Source organism: Eublepharis macularius, chromosome 16 (assembly GCF_028583425.1).
Source record: "Eublepharis macularius isolate TG4126 chromosome 16, MPM_Emac_v1.0, whole genome shotgun sequence".
Classification (NCBI taxonomy): Eukaryota; Metazoa; Chordata; class Lepidosauria; order Squamata; family Eublepharidae; genus Eublepharis; species Eublepharis macularius.
The window spans coordinates 42,482,776-42,499,462 of NC_072805.1; the positions used below are offsets into that span (position 1 = coordinate 42,482,776).

Consider the following 16,687-nt stretch of genomic DNA (forward strand, 5'->3'; position numbering starts at 1 on the left):
AGACTTCGACGTTTGTGGATTCCCTTATTGTTTCTCTTCCTTCTGCTATAAATCGGCAGGTTATGAAGAATTCTAAACTACCCCAAAGGCCTAGATAATCTTCACAATGCCATGACGCCAAAGCTAAGAAGGAGAGACTGGCTGGCACCGCTAGGGAACTGCTATTTAGCAAACTAGGGATATTTGGGGCGAGTGGTGTTGTGCTGATGTGGTGTGATTGAAATTGCAAGGTAAAGCTGTTGATAACTGCAGCTTTAGCATACCTGAAAACCACAACGAGAGTAGCAGAGTGTTTGTTATGACAGAACTGGTTTAATTTTAGTGTGAATAGTACACAGCTGAGACGGTTCGATGGATAACGTGAGAGGGGGAACTTATTTCAGAAAGTAACAATGTAAAAAAGACAGGGATTGAGTAGGCCAGAAAAAAAAGCCCCCGCAATTATATATAGTCTAAATTTGAATTTCACATTCCTGCTGTTTTGACTCAAAATACCAATTTCATTTTTGCTTCAGTGGATGCCATATCTGTTCCGTCACACTGAATTTTTCCTGTAAAATGCATGTATTGCCCAATGTTATTTTCAATATTTGCATCATTTGTAATGCATTAATAAGTCATAATAATTTTAGGTATCAATGACATACACAATGTATCATATGAATTGTATTTAAAACCATACAACAGTTGTACACAGTACAAGTACATCTATGAAGGCTAGGGTTGCTATGTACCCACTGGCAATGGGCAATTTCCCACTGCATCTGCCTTTTTCTGCCACTGGTAAATTGAATACCCCCCGCCCACTCTGGCCACAGAAACCTACTGGGTGATTTTGGGCTAGTCACACACACAACCTAACCTACCTCTCAGGGTTGTTAGGAGAATAAAATGGCAGAGAGGAGAACGATGTAAGCCACTTTGGGTCCCGATTGGGAAAAAAGTAGGGTATAGATGAATTAAAGAAATAAAAATGACTAAATATGGCTGTTTCCACATGCTCTTAAAGGGAAGGCCCACTCACTGAATGATGGCAGCTTTCCCCCAGGAATCCACACAGCTCAGTTTGCAAAACAGCTGTGGGCTGTTTGGCTTCCATGTTTTCGGTGCCTTTTCTGGGAACGCACTTTCCGCGCTCCCCAAAACGGCACCAAAAACATGGAAGCCAAACGGAAATGCCGTGTGGAATCCTGGAGAAAAGCCGCCAGCATTCAGTGAGTGGGCTGTCCCTTTAAGAGCGCGTGGAAACGGTGTAGGTGTTGCTCGTGGTTTCTGTCAATGATGTAAACATCATTGTCTGTTATATAACTTCCAGAACCATCAGCTAGTCATTCATTCATTCATTCACTCACTGCCTTTTCTCCTCAACAGGGACCCTTTGTTCTCCTTTCCTCAATTTTATCCTCACAACAGCCCTGTGAGGCAGCTTAGATTGAGACAGTGTGACTTACTGGCCCAAGGTCACCCAGCGAGCTTCCATGGCAGGGCGGGGATTCAAACCCAAGACTCCCAGATCCAAATCCAACACCCTAACCACTACACAACACTGCCTCACCTATGTTCAGCTATTCATCCTAGTATTTTTTTATTTATGTAATTAGTCAAAAGAACAAAACATGATGTCTTACTAATGACAAGAAACTAATCCAATCAATAAGTGAAAATATATATTCAAGAATCATCCAAAGAGATTCATGTAGTCTAATATACAGTATAATAAAGAACCTCCTAGAATGAACTCATACATTAACGTACATGTTCCAATGGTTTGTCTAGAGCCACCTTATCCCGTTTCAATATAAATCTTTATCAAAAGTTCACAGTCTACATCCCAATAATATCATCCACACATTAAGAGACACATTCAACTCCAAACTGGGTGTGACTCACAAGAGATAATGGGTTGATATCACCAGTAGTAACCTGAAAGTAGTCTAATTACCAGGACACCGTTCATGAATATTACATCACTTTGAGCCAAGCTACAAGTGACGCCTGACACAGGTTGGACACTTGTCAGCTTCCCTCAAGTTTTGATGGGAAATGTAGGCGTCCTGGTCTTGCAGCTGTAATGGAGAGCCAAGCTGTAAAACCAGGGCGCCTACATTTCCCATCAAAACTTGAGGGAAGCTGACAAGTGTCCAACCTGTGTCAGGCGTCACTTGCAGCTTGGCTCTTTGTCCTAGGTGAAAAAATGCCCTGTTGTGCTACTGTGTTGTGCTACTGTGGGGGGGGGGGGGCGGGTGGCGGCGTATCTTCCACAATTTGCTACAAATTGTGATGTGTGTGTGTGTGGGGGGGTGTATCTTCGACAATTTGCTACAATCTCACGCTCTTTGGGAAACAGAGTTGTTTTAATTCTCTGGAAAAAAGAGCGCTTTGTTTTTAAAGCGAAATGAACAGGTTCTTTGTTCTTTCTCTCCGCAGGTATGGATCGATGCAGCCACACAGATATTCTACTCATTAGGAGCTGGGTTTGGTGTCTTAATTGCATTTGCCAGCTACAATCAGTTTGACAACAACTGTTATAGGTAAGTTACTTCTGACTGGAAATGCTTGTCACGCATTTATTTATAAAACTGATTTGAAAAATCATTTAGCATTCTGTAGAGAGAAAAAATAAAGAACTCTCAATACACAGCCAATAAAAAAACCATTCAGTTGCTGAACTATGCTTGGTAAAGTTGACCTTCCTTACAGGGTTATTGTAAGGATTACAACACAATCATGTATGTGACACTTTGAACATTTTTGAATGTTCTGTAAATCTTAGAGCTGTGATTTTCACCCTCTGCTACTGAAATAGAGCAATGCTTCATTTGATTAAAACAGAAACATATATGGTTGTCTCTTATCAAGTCCGGCCATTGATCTGTTTAGTTTGGTATTCTCTACTCTGATTGGCGACAGCTTTCTAGGGTCCCAGTCAAAGGAAGGTCTTTCTCAAGCTCCTATTATCTGCGATCCTTTAACTGGAGATATCATAGACTAAAACCGAGATATTCTTTTCTCAAAAAATGATTTCTGTCACTATCCATATATCCTGTTAGGTAAAAGTGAGTGTCCTGACATCATCTGAAGTCCATCTTCAAACTGGAAAGTCAGCGGAGAGTAGTGGTTAGAGAGTCAGAATAGGATTTGGGAGACCCGGGTTCAAATCCCCACTCTGCCATGGAACTTTGCTGGGTGACCTTGATTCAGTCACATGCTCTCGGCCTAACCTACCTCACAGGCTTGTTGTGAAAATAAAGTGGAGGAGAAGAGAGTGATATAATCTGCTTGGGGTCCCCACAAGGAGAAAGTTAGGTATAAATGATGTAAACAGATAGTCAGATTAGTTTATTTGCTACTTTTATATTCTTTTATTTGTCCATAATAGCTCTTAAAGTGGCTTACATTAAAACCCACCATGATGTAATAAATTCACTGCAGATCATTTCAGATGGGTAGCCTTGTGGCTGTCTGTGTTATCTGGGCCGATTCCAGATGGCCCTCCCCGTCCCGAAATGTCGTGCGTCGCGCGGAAAACGCGAAATATCGTGTTTTCTCATGCGAGTTGTGCGCAACTGTGCAAAACTCGCGCGAGAAAACACAGTATTTCACGTTTCCGCGCGACAATGCGCGACGTTTCGGGATGGGGAGGGCCGTCTGGAATTGGCCCTGGTAAGCCTCCCAACGAGTCTCCTGTTGAGGGGGCTGTATTATCATCTTGGCCCCCCAATCTGATTGGAATGTTGTCCCCTCCTTCTCTCCCCCTCCCTGTGTACTATCAGCAGGGATGGATGTTATGGATAAAACTGCAGTCTTGGGGATTGCATTAAATTGTATTATGATTGTATGATTTTATTGTGGTTTTAAATTGTATTGATGCCAGATATAACCTGCACTGAGCCCGTTCATGGGGAAGGCGGGCTAGAATAGCAATAGCAATAGCAATAGCAATAGCAATAGCAATAGCAATAGCAATAGCAATAGCAATAGCAATAGCAATATTGATTGTGTTGTGTGAAATTTGAATAATAACAATAATAATCTTTATTTTTGATTGTGTTGCGTGAAATTTGAATGATGATGACGGTGACGGTGATGGTGATGATGATGTCTGTCATAGAAGAGCTAGATTTGGGTCCAGTAGCAACTTAGAGACCAACTAAATTTGGAGGGTGTGAGCTTTCGGGAGTCAAAACTCCCTTCCTCAGAAAAATCAAGTGGAAAAAGGTAGCAGTCTTTAAAGTCCAGGCAGAGAGTGGGACACTTCGCGTCCATGTTCTATCACGCTAATAACGATATATATTAGAGCCAGCTTCCTGACAATCTAATTTGCAATACCACCCTCACTCTCTGCATGGGCGTTAAAGTCTCCTGCCTTTTCCCACTCCACGGATTTGACGAAAGGAGCTCTGATGCTTGAGAGCCATTGGAGTGGCAGATGGACGCACTAACTCACAGGTGACGTCCCGTCATTCTGTGCAGCCCTCTAGAGATGCAGGCAGCTCCTGTTTCCTTCTTCGTGGTCCCAATGGCAAAGTCAGGGGAATTAGTTTTCCTCTCCCTCTGGAATGGTGCTGCTGCCCAGCAGAGACTTGAAGCATTGGGCAGGATTGTTTCTGTTGGTGAGAATTCACTTTTACACAGGGCTTTTTTTCTGGGAAAAGAGGTAGTGGAACTCAGTGGGTTGCCCTCGGTGAAAATGGTCACATGGCTGGTGGCCCCGCCCCAGATCTCCAGACAGAGGGGAGTTTGCCCTCTGTGGCGCAGAGAACAATCTCAATTCCTCTCTGTCTGGAGATCAGGGGGCGGGGCCACCAGTCATGTGACCATTTTCAAGAGGTTCCGGAACTCTGTTCCACCGTGTTCCAGCTGAGAAAAAGCCCTGCTTTTACACCAAATCCCATGATTTGGCCCTAAGTCTGTTACTGCTGTAGAGTCAGCTCGTAACAACTCCATACAATATTTTCTTGCTTAGAAAATCAGACTCTTAATACATCCTCACACTTGACATTGGGACAAAGGCCAGCGTGTGTCTATCTGAGAACCAAGAGTGGGTGTTCCTCAGTGTTTTTGCTGGGCAAGAGCTTGTAGCAAAAGTGACATCATCCCACATGCCTTTCCAATACAACAACTGTCTATCCATTTGCAATTAGATTACCATTTTTTAAAAATGATCTCTAGGAAGCATGCCTTTTTAAAAAATTTGTTTTTAACTTGCAACTTGAGTAAATTCACCATAGTGCATCTTTACGCACACGTAACACACACACACTACAGGAGGAAAAGGGAAGAGAGAAACATCACTGAAGGCAATACTCCCAATTGTGTTAAATTGTTTGGAGATTATTAAACTTGTCTTTTGCTGTTTGCTTGTGTCGTTTATTCTCGGCTGAAAAGAACAATTTGTACTGTTTCTGAAATATTGTTTTATCTGCATTCTTCTAAAACAAGATTTGGTTCTGAGATAACTGGAATTTAAATGACTCCGGGTTTAGGAGGAAAAGAGAGTCAGCATTCTCTTTATTACTCTGGAAAACCCATTACTGAAGTGAAACTCAACTAGCTTCGAAATAATTTGAGCTTTATGAAAGGATGGGATGTTGCTCCAGTTTTGTGTATCGCTATAACAATAGTGTGTAAGGGAAGAAGCCTAAACACACATCCCGACTAGAGCAGACCTGAAATATCTCCCCAATTTTTCCACCTCTTCCACAAATAGTGCCCCCTCCTTTCCTTCGATGGGGGAGCTGCAATCAAAAGCTAAAATGTTCACCCTCCTACCAGCAGGGGTGATCTTGCTCTCTTCAGCTACTGGGCTCCATTAGTCACTCTCTGTTTTAAAACCAAAAGATGTCAGAGAGAGGACAGGAGACATTGCCCTTAGCCAGACCTGGCTTCAGATATCACCATGAGGCCAAACTATTCGGCATCATCATGAAGTAAAAATGCTTTCTGTCTTCATGTGAGCATCTTATGTTTTAAAAAATGGAAGGAAATATGGCTCCCAGTACCAGTGGATGGTGCCCTGACCTCAATAGCCTGGATGAGCCTGATCCTATCTGATCTCAGAAGCTAAGCAAGGTCGGCTTTGCTTAGTAATTGGATGGGAGACCTCCAACGAAGACCAGGGTTGCAGAGGCAGGCAGCTGCAAATCTGTTAGCTTCTTGCCATAAAAACCCCACCAGGGCTTGCCATAAGTAAGCTATGACTTTAAGGCCCTCTCCACCATCACCAGTAGATGGTGCAATTGTTGCCATCAGGTTCACAGAAAGGACAAAATAAGTGAGCCGGCAGGCATGTTTAGTGATCATCTGCTGCTTCAATCCACAATAACAACAACAACATTTGATTTATATACTGCCCTTCAGGACAACTTAACATCCACTCTGAGCGGTTTACAAAAGTATGTTATTATTATCCCCACAAGAATCACCTTGTGAGGTGGGTGGGGCTGAGAGAGCTCTGAGAAGCTGTGAATGACCCAAGGTCACCCAGCTGGCTACAAGCCGAAGAGTGGGGAATCAAACCCGGTTCTCCAGATTAGAGTCCTGTTGCTCTTAACCACTATACCAAACTGGCTCTCAAATGTTTACTCAACCTGACTTCCCCTAATACCGAACCTGTTAAGACAATTGTTTCGTACTTCAGGTGAGACTCCCTCTGGCAGCTGTCCTTCTCCCCTCATACCAAGAGAAAGTGGGGATTATATGGGAAAGACCATGTTTTCTAAATCTTTCACCCTAGGAAAGAAAGCTCTGTATGTAGCGGGTTTGATCCAGCAAGAACTGCAACGTGCTGAGTGCAGGAATACTCTTCTGTGAATGTCAGCTTCTTCCTGAGGTGAAGGGAACTTGGAAACTTTGGGGAAAGTATAGGAGGTCTCCTGCTATTTCCTTTAGGTACAGGCAGGATGCGGGGCGGGGGGGGGGCATCAGAATTTGTACCCGGAACTTCTAACACAGGGCCAAGCTACACATGACGAATGACACTTGAACGGCAAGTGGATTGAGTGGAGGGCAAGAGAACAGGGAGAAATACACTTGCCGTTCAAGTGCCATTCGTCATGTGTAGCTTGGCCCTCAGTGTGTCTAATCAGCTGGAGAATTGTACAGTATTTGAGAATTAGGCCCATTTAGCGCCTGTGCTACAAATGTATTTCACTTTTACCAAAATTTTAACAAGCATTATGAAGCCACGTCTGGTTTACCAACAGAGCTGGGGTTCAAATGTCCTCTTTTCTCCTTAAGCTGTGTCTTGTGCTTTATTCTCTCACTTAGAGACGCTTTGCTGACCAGCACCGTCAACTGTTGCACCAGCTTCATCTCGGGATTTGCCATTTTTTCTATCTTAGGCTACATGGCTCATAAGTCCAAAGTCAAAATTCAAGATGTGGCCACTGAAGGTAGGAAAGCTTTTTTCCCTCCACCATAAAGAGTCTCCTTTCTTCAACTCCCTCACCTCAACCATCTTTTTGAGTCCAGAATGCTACAACAATATGGTTGTTGTATAATTCTTATTCATGCTTCTCTGGATCAGAGAAGCATGTATCCGCCCTGAGCCTGCCAGTTCAGGGAGGGCGGAATAGAAATTGAAAGTAAATAAATAAATGTATAAGAATTATGTGGAAGGTCTGTCCAAATAGCTAGGAACAATTCCTAGCTATGAGTTTAGAATCAAAGACCTTGTGGGGTTCGTTGCCCTCATCTGTAAAGTGGGTCTGTGTTAATCCTAAATGGGCTAAAAACCATTCTTATAATGCTTTTAGATAACTATCTTTTCCCCACAGCTTGGTTACTCTTCCCACAGCTTGGTTGCCTTCTTCTCCTGGTTGCTCACTACACAACAGGCACAGCCTGTTCCTATGGAACTGAAAAGATTTCTCCCTCGTGTCCATAAAGAACTAATGAAGTACCAGTTATTTTCAAGGAATCTCTGTTTGCTTGCAAAACTTTTCTTTACCCCTAGTCATGGCTATAGCACTGTTAGCTGTGCAGACAGCACTATAGTGACACCTATTGGTAAACCACAAACATTGCAATGCAGTTCTGTCAAAGGGAATTAAAAAAACAAATCTTCTTTTTCAGGACCTGGATTAGTTTTCATCATTTATCCAGAAGCAATTTCAACCCTTAAAGGATCCACTTTTTGGGCAGTGGTGTTCTTTATCATGCTCCTTACCCTGGGCATTGACAGCGCTGTGAGTATTCAACCATGTGTACCATGGCCCTTCACATAACATTCTCTGTTTAAATAAACAGAAGAAACCACAGGTTCCTTAGCTTTAGAGTCATTTTACACATTTGCCTTACATTGTCATAGAACCTATTGAAAAAATTTGCCGGTGGAAGAGGGGATAATTTTTGCTAATTTCCTCCCTTATGCTGTGACCGTTTTCACACGCCCATAACCTCCAGTAAATCATGCAAAACTCACGGCACGAAGTGTCTTCCTAGCGTGATTTCCCGTCATGATCCAATTAATGGCACAATTTCTGACATCATCGCACCATTAAACAAGATTGTGACAGGAAATCGTGCTAGGAAGACTCTTCGTGCCATGAGTTTTGCGCAATTTTCCAGGGGGTTACGGGAGTGTGTGAAAAAGGCCTGTGTGTTGACACTTCCTTTCACTCAAAAGCAGCATTTTAGGGTATGTTTTTGTTGTTGTTTTTGGCTATATTATGAGGGAGGAGCTGAGGTAAGGCAGTCCTGTTCTGCTTTAAGAAATCACTTCCATCACCAGGTTTTCTCAGGGACTCCACCCATTAAGTTTAGTGTCCCATCATGTGTCAATCTTCTGGATTTCTTTGAAGTGATTATGTGCTTTCTCTGCTTTCCCCTTGAGTTTTGTTATTTTCTTCCCTCCTTTTTTCCTGTTAGTCAGTAGTCTGTTCCAACTCCTCTTAAAATGTTTCTTCAAGTTTTATCCCTTAATTCATGCAGATCGAAGAGGTCTGTACCACCTTCAAGGCAGAAGATAGAGGGAAGCTCTCCGGACATGCTTAAGCAGAAATTCTAATAGATTTTTAAATTGCCATTTAAAAAAAAAAAAATGCATCCAGTCTCTTCTACATCTGTGTTTCCAGAGATGGTACTTTGAGGGAGAAGCAAGGATGCATAGATATTTTAAACACATTTTTAAAACTCACGTGTGGAAAATGCTATCACACGAATACCCTTGCTACATGACAATGAGAAGAACCATAGAGTAGGCTGAATGTGAACTCTTACCAAAATAAAATAAAATAAAATAAAATAAGGCTGTCTACCTACCAGCTCCATCATAGATCAAATTATGCTATCTAGACTGGGAGGAAAGAGGTGGAACATAGAAAGCACCCTACAGAGAAAATTGTTTCACAATGAGTTGAGCAAGACAGTCTAATCACATGTTGTAGTGGAGGGGGAAAAAAACCCAAAGCAATACTGATGGTTTAGTTAACTGGAAGTGCCAGAAGTGGGACTTTGGGACTGGAATCTGGCAGGAGATTGGCCCTGTTCGAGGCTCTTCTGTGAAAACGGTTCATCACAGACCGCAAATCACAGGCCTATGAGTGGATATGCATTCAGAGGCAAATTTCCTTTTCCAGCTGCTCCCCATACTATACTGATTGCTGTTATTGCTGCCACCCCTGATGTAGAATTGCAAGTGACTCATCTGAAACAAGTCGCTCCGAACCCCCACTGCATGGTCAGTAGCTCCACTGTGGGTCTTTGGACCCTGTCAGATGCATGAGAAACAGAGAGAGTGTGAAAGATCGCATGGGTGGTTGCAACGTAAGGGCCTGCAGTTCTCCACTTTGGTTTTTGCCTGCCGATTGATCAATACTGGTGTCAGGGCTTATTCAGTGGCTTAAATATAATTTCATGATAAGGAGCCTAGACATCTATGAAGATGGCAGGAGTGTGTGTGTGTGTGTGCATCCTCTAGGGTGAGAATTTGTTAACTGGGAACAAAAAGGCTCACAGAAACTGCTGACCTACCTGAAGCATTCAAAGTACTCTCAACAGCCCTTGGACCTGCTTGTTCTCGGTGCCAAAGTGGCATTGAGGTTTCTGTGCCCACTATATTTAGACCAAGAACCAGTTCACTTCTGAGAAAGATAAACAGAACCTCGGGCCACATTATGGCAATAGACCTTGCTCACAAGAGCTTTCTCTTTCCCAAAATAAAAGAATTGTCGTGAAGAGGAAAAGCTCTTCAAGGTCTTATTTACAGGTGGCTTTGCCATGTGGTTCAGCTGGCTGAGCTTTTGTCCAGATTCCAGGCATGGCACTTGGGACATGTTTGCAGCATTGGCTGGACTAGATTTTTCTTTTTCAGATGACTCCCTCCCTACCCTTGAAATAAGACTCGCTCACACAGTCACACTTCAATTTGCTCCACTTGAATACATTCATGTGTTCGATATCAGTTCCTCCTCAACTGCTAAAAGTATTCTCGTTTCCCCTGCCTCCCACTTCAATTCATTGATATGCCGATCTTGACACATTCTCACACTTAAAGAAATGCAAATTGGCAAGTCAAAGGAGTCTACAGTACTTGTTCTCCCAGTGAAAACAGAGCTGTGATGCAATCACACAAAGGGAGCTCCCGTGAAAGCGGCATACATGTGCGCTGAGCAAGAACAGCCTGCACATTAATTGAGGACCACATAAAATCCTGCACTTGAGCATCCCTAGGGACTTAGTAATGTGTATTTCTACATTCTATGGACCACTGGTGTGACCCCCACATGTCTGCTCTCATGTTCTTACACAATGGCTGATAGCCATCTTCACTAAATGGAACCCTTGTGTCCAAAGTAAGGGCTTGCATCCAGTCACACAATTAAAAAAATAAAGACACTTAAGGTTTATGAAAAGGGGACAATGATTTCTGCGTACTTCCCCTCCCACTTTGGCCTCTATGTTGTCCTGAGGCTCTGCTGACACCCCCATCTGATAAAAAATGGAGGGGGCTTAGCGATTTACAATGAGAAGGGCCAATCACTGCCCCTTTTAAGAAACCTTGTGCCGTTAAATTTCTAGATTCATGCGGTTTGCTACATACTAGGATCTCTTTGGTTTATCAGATGTTGGGGAACACAAAAAGATATTGCAACTATCTTCTTGCCCCTGAACTCCTTGTCCATCATGGTTCCGCCATTGGTCCCTCGTTGGTCTTCCTCACCCCTCATGGTAGAGTTGGAGACAGAAGCTGGACGAGGAAGAATTTGGTCTCTTCAAACAACCTCTCTCTCAAATCATCTCAGAGGAGATGTTATTAACCCACAGCTCTCTTTTGTTTTCTTCTTAGATGGGGGGCATGGAAGCCATCATTACTGGCTTAGCAGATGATTTCCACATCCTGAAAAAGCACAGAAAACTTTTCACCTTTGGAGTTGCATTCATCACCTTCCTTGGTGCTCTTTTCTGCATCACAAATGTAGGTATCATTTTGAGGAGGTGTGTGAGCAGAGACCCTCCATCCTTCCCAACTATGCTTTGATGGCTGTTGTATGCCACAGTTGGAAGGAGCCGAGAGGGGAACACCATCGCTACAGTGACTGAAAGAAAGAAAGAAAGAAAGAAAGAAAGAAAGAAAGAAAGAAAGAAAGAAAGAAAGAAAGAAAGAAAGAAAGAAAGAAAGAAAGAAAGAAATTAGTAAAGGAAATAAACGGGGCAAATATGTTCACTATGATTATTGAATAAATTCCCCCTAGAACCAAAGTGAAGCAAGGGGACCAACATCACACCAGAGGATCACTTCCATTCCACCCAAAGCAAAGCAAAGCAAGGGACACTGTTGCAATTTAGCCCAAAGGGACCAACATCACACCAGAGGATCACATCCATTCCACCCAAAGCAAAGCAAAGCAAGGAACACTGTTGCAATTTAGCCCAAAGGGACCAACATCACACCAGAGAATCACATCCATTCCACCCAAAGCAAAGCAAAGCAAGGGACACTGTTGCAATTTAGCTCAAAGGAACCAACATCACACCAGAGACTCACATCCATTCCACCCAAAGCAAAGCAAGGAACGCTGTTGCAATTTAGCCCACTGTTGCAATTTAGAACCAAGGGAATGCCTTGTGCTTGTGTTTGGGTACTGCTTGGTTCTGTTCAGTGGAGTTTCCCCACTGGCTGAACCCAGTGCCTGGTTGCTGTGAATGAAATGGGTTCTGTTGCTTCCACTTGCTGCACTTTGGTTCTGGGGGGATTTCATTCTCTTGCTTCAGTTTACTTCTGTTGAACTTTCTCTGGGATGAGCTCAGATTACATTTAGGAGTATACCTTGGCCATGGCAGCCTTGCATCAGTGTGTTTCTGCAGTGGGAGTCAGCTTTGACTTTTCCTCCCATAGGAAACAGTGGGGGCACCTTGTTCAAGGGCCCTTGGCTGGGGGTACCCTGTTCAAGGGCCCATAGAAGCGGCTCCTGGGGTTCACTCTTCCTGAAACTCAAGAAAGATGCTACCCTCAACCCCCAGTATAGCCCACAGATATTTTTCCCCATAGCGAATAATGGAGTATGGGTGGGGGCACTTTCTTTGGGAGCCCATAAAATTGGCCCCCGGGGTCCAATCTTCATGAAACTTGGGGAGTCTTTAGAGGACAGCCATGAGTAGGATCCTACAAAATTTGGTGAAGTTTGGTTGAAAAATGACACACCCCTGCCACCAGGTGCCCCCAAAGTGATTTTCCCATAGAAAACAATGGCCGAAATTTCAGAAATAGCTGGACCGAATTAGAGAATCAATTTGGAATTCAGGAAATTTCAATTTTTTCTTAGATTTGGTAAATAATGACATACTTTGTAAATAATGACATACTTTGTAAACCATTCTGAGTTGGTGTTATGTTGTCCTGAAGGGTGGTATATAAATCAAATTTCGAATGTTTAAAAAAAAATCGGATTTACCTAATGGGGGGGGGCATAGGGGTCTAAATATATGTTTCTACTGTCCTACTGAATTTAAGTAGATTTGGATCTGTACACAATTTATACTCCTCCTTTGTCCCCAGTGGAAAGCCACAATGGCAGACATTGTTCTCCTCTCCTTCATGTGATCCTCACAACTCTTTGTGGTAGATTTGGCTTAGAGTACATGACTGCCATGGAAGCTTGCTGGGTGAACTTGGGTCAGAGTAAAGATTTGAACTGGTTTCTTCTGGATCCTAATTTGACACCTTAACCACTACACCATATTACCTCTCTACATATAGATGCCATCTTGACATCCAAAAGAACAAGGTGGGACACCAAAGCATAGATAAAATGTTGCAAATGTCTGTTGCAAATCCACGAAGTTTTACCAGACTACACAGCTGCACTCTTTCCTGTTCTAGCCCCCCATCCCCAGATTGGAATCTTGCTCAGGCAAGCTTGTTTGGTCTGGTACTTTGTGTGTAAACACAGTGCCTCATATAACTGGGATAAATTGAATGTATACAAAATAGAAATCAAACAGCATAAGTCATTTCCAGAGTCTTTTATTTTAAAAAAATCAGAGAATAGCGATGTGTTTTCCAGAAACATTTTAGCTCTCCTTTGTTAAAGGGAAAATAACCAAACAATATAGAACAGCTTAGCTCTCTGACGCACTCTGCTATTGGTCACGTCGGATTTGTACATTTTTATTTGGTCTACCTGGATAGCCCAGGTGAGCCTGATCTCAGAAGCTAAGCAGGGTCGGCCTTGGTTAGTGATTGGATGGGAGACCTCCAACGAAGAACAGGGCTGCAGAGCCAGGCAAGGGCAAACCACCTCTGTTAGTCTCTTGCCATGAAAACCCCACCAGGGGTCACCATAAATCAACTTTGACTTGAGGGCACTCTCCACCACCATTTGTTCTTATAAAGGTGTCCTAGAAGATTGCCAACCATTGTTTTGGGCAAAGGAGTAGCTGAATTGTGCTTTGACTAGTTCAAGCTCCTATCAGTGCATGATAGAGCCATTGCCCTCATAGACAGCCAACATGGTATAGTGGTTAAAGTGTCAGACTAAGATCTGGGAGACCCCGGTTTGAATCTCCACTCTGCCATGGAAGTTCGCTTGGTGACCAGTCACACACATAATCAGCCTAACCTACCTCTCAGGGTTGTTGTGAAGACACAGAGGAGAAGTGGAGGATGTTGTAAGCCATTTTGTGTTTCCCATTGGGGAGAAAAGTGGGGTATAAATGATGCAAACAAACTGCTTTGTAAAACAGGCGTATCCCCCTTGTTCTAGTACAGCATGGTTTAAAATAAACAAAGTAATGAAATGCTATATGCTTTCCGCATATCGAATGGGGACGATCTATTGATGGAAAGTGACTATTGGTTGAAACCTGTCATGTGATAAAAGCAACTGCACTCTTTCTTGTTCTAGCCCCTCCCCCACAATTGGATGCTGGGTTGTTCATTATGTTTGATGCTTGTCTTGTCATTTCTCAGGGTGGAATCTACGTGCTTACTCTGTTGGATACATTTGCTGCTGGGACATCTATCCTATTTGCTGTTTTAATGGAAGCCATTGGGGTTGCCTGGTTTTATGGTGAGTGAGGTGAGGGGGTGTCAAAGATTGTGTAACTTTTTCACAAATTGTAGTTTTCCCAGCTAACTTCTGCAATTTAACAGCACTATGTTGCAGGAAAAGTAACTCGGATGTCCTCTGGCAGAAGGTTCTCATTTCACAAAAGATCCTTTAGCCCTAAATCCCCCCCTTTCTTGTTTTGAAAGTTTGGTTTTATTTTAACACGTGGAATAATTTGGCCTTGTTAATAGCCACTCTGGTGCTCACATATGACGAGTGTGAATTGCTTCCCATGACAACGTTGAAAAGGTATGATTTTGTGAATGATAAGAAAATTGCTTGCTTGTTTATATTCTTCGGTCAATGGGTTGCAAATGGCTAATGTAGATACATGACGGTGGGTCAGCTAGTAAAATTTTCTAGGGGTAACATTAGTAGATGTAAGTTAAAAGCTGCTGGTGCAATTGTAGTGTCAAGACATTTCCCCAACACCTTTGCAACTGGGTTTGGTTTGTAAACAAGAGGAAGCAACCATGACTCAGTGGTAGATCTTATACTTTGCGAGCAGAAGGTCTGAAGTTCTATCCATGGTATCTCTAGTTAAAGGGCCTCAGGAGCAGAAGTTGGGAAAGACTTTTCTCTGCTTGAGATCCTGGAAAGCAAGTGGAAGTCTGAGTAGTCAGAACTGATCTAGATGGATCAATGATCTGATTCTGCATATGACTGCTGCACACTGCCCTCTGGGAATACACGTACACAAGATCATTTCAACCACGTGAAGGCAATAAGGGGACAAGAGAAACCCTAATGACTTGGGAGTGGCATTGTAACCTCAGCTCACCTTCCCCTGGTGCTGCTTTGATCCTCAACAGAGGCAATCATAGGTCATATCTGCACCGCAAGATACATTGTCTCCATCACATATGTTTTTGGTTGTTTATGGAGCATCTTAAGGGATCTTCCACTCCCAGTAGAACTCCTGTTGTTGGAAACATATTCTAAAGGCAACATCAAGAAAGGTCCTTGTGCTTCTCTGTCTCATCTACTACTAAGCCTGTGCATGTCAGTCCTAGGGTGGCAGTCCCTGGCAGTTAGATCCCCAAGTCCCTCACAGCAAGCAGGCAGGTGCATTGGTTGAAGAAACTTTATTTTGAGAGCTATTCAGTTCAGGTACACACTCATAGGAAGAAGTTGGCAGAAGTGATTATTCAAACAATAGGACTACTAATTATAGGGGACGTTCTTCCACCCACTGGCCCGTTTGCATTCAGGTGCGAAAACCCAAAAAGTTACATGGGAACAAAGTAGTTTAGTCTAGACAAAGTACAGACTGGAATCATTCCCTCCAGTGAAAAGATACATTTCAGTACACAGCTGCAGCTTCGGCCCAAGGACACTCAGAAAGCGCATATTTCTTAGAGATAACAAGTCGGCCACTTGCTCCTCTGTAAATTAGTATTAGCAGTCTAGACACCCCCAGGTGACTTATATAAAATGCATGATACAGTATTTAACTTTGGCATTATATCGGTATAAGTTTAAGATGCGGTGTAAGATGCAGAACACAATAATGGCATGGATGCCTACATCACTCTCAGTATAAAATGCAGAACACAGCAAGGCAGCACACAGCAATGGCATATAACACAACAGTGGCATGGATGCTGGCATACATGACAGTGCAAACCAGGATGCAGGAACGAAATGCAAATAAAATAAGCTTCTGGCCCTCTGTGTCCAAAACAGTTTTCTCCTGTCTATGGATCAACAAAGGAAACAGAGACTAGACAATGATCAGGAGATGCAGTGAACAAAAGGCCTGTGCATCCATCAGAAAAACGAAGAGAGAATGGGAGGATAAATTGGGGAGGATGTGCAGCTCAGCTCAGCTCTTCATGCAGAAGGTTTCAGGTTCAATCCCAGGTGTCTCCAGTTAAAAGGGTAAGCTAGTAGTTAACAGAGCTTTTCCCAGCTGGAACGCAGTGGAATGGAGTTCCGGAACCTCTTGAAAATGGTCACATGGCTGGTGGCCCCGCCCCCTGATCTCCAGACAGAGGGGAGTTTAGATTGCCCTCTGCGCCAAGCGGCGCGGAGGGCAATCTAAACTCCCCTCTGTCTGGAGATCAGGGGGCGGGGCCACCAGCCATGTGACCATTTTCGAGAGGACAACCCACTGAGTTCCACCACCTCTTTTC

The 16,687-nt window shown here is 43.3% G+C and overlaps 1 protein-coding gene across 1 annotated transcript in view; it reads left to right on the forward strand.

Annotated features, from left to right (window-relative positions):
• The window catches only part of SLC6A2 (solute carrier family 6 member 2), a 76,219-nt gene that overhangs the window by 39,825 nt on the left and 19,707 nt on the right, over window positions 1-16,687 (forward strand). The window contains exons 7-11 of the mRNA XM_055000270.1: window positions 2,428-2,531; window positions 7,270-7,394; window positions 8,077-8,189; window positions 11,291-11,419; window positions 14,414-14,513. Of these exons, the coding sequence (XP_054856245.1) occupies window positions 2,428-2,531; window positions 7,270-7,394; window positions 8,077-8,189; window positions 11,291-11,419; window positions 14,414-14,513 (571 nt within the window). The remainder of the gene's footprint in view (window positions 1-2,427; window positions 2,532-7,269; window positions 7,395-8,076; window positions 8,190-11,290; window positions 11,420-14,413; window positions 14,514-16,687) is intronic.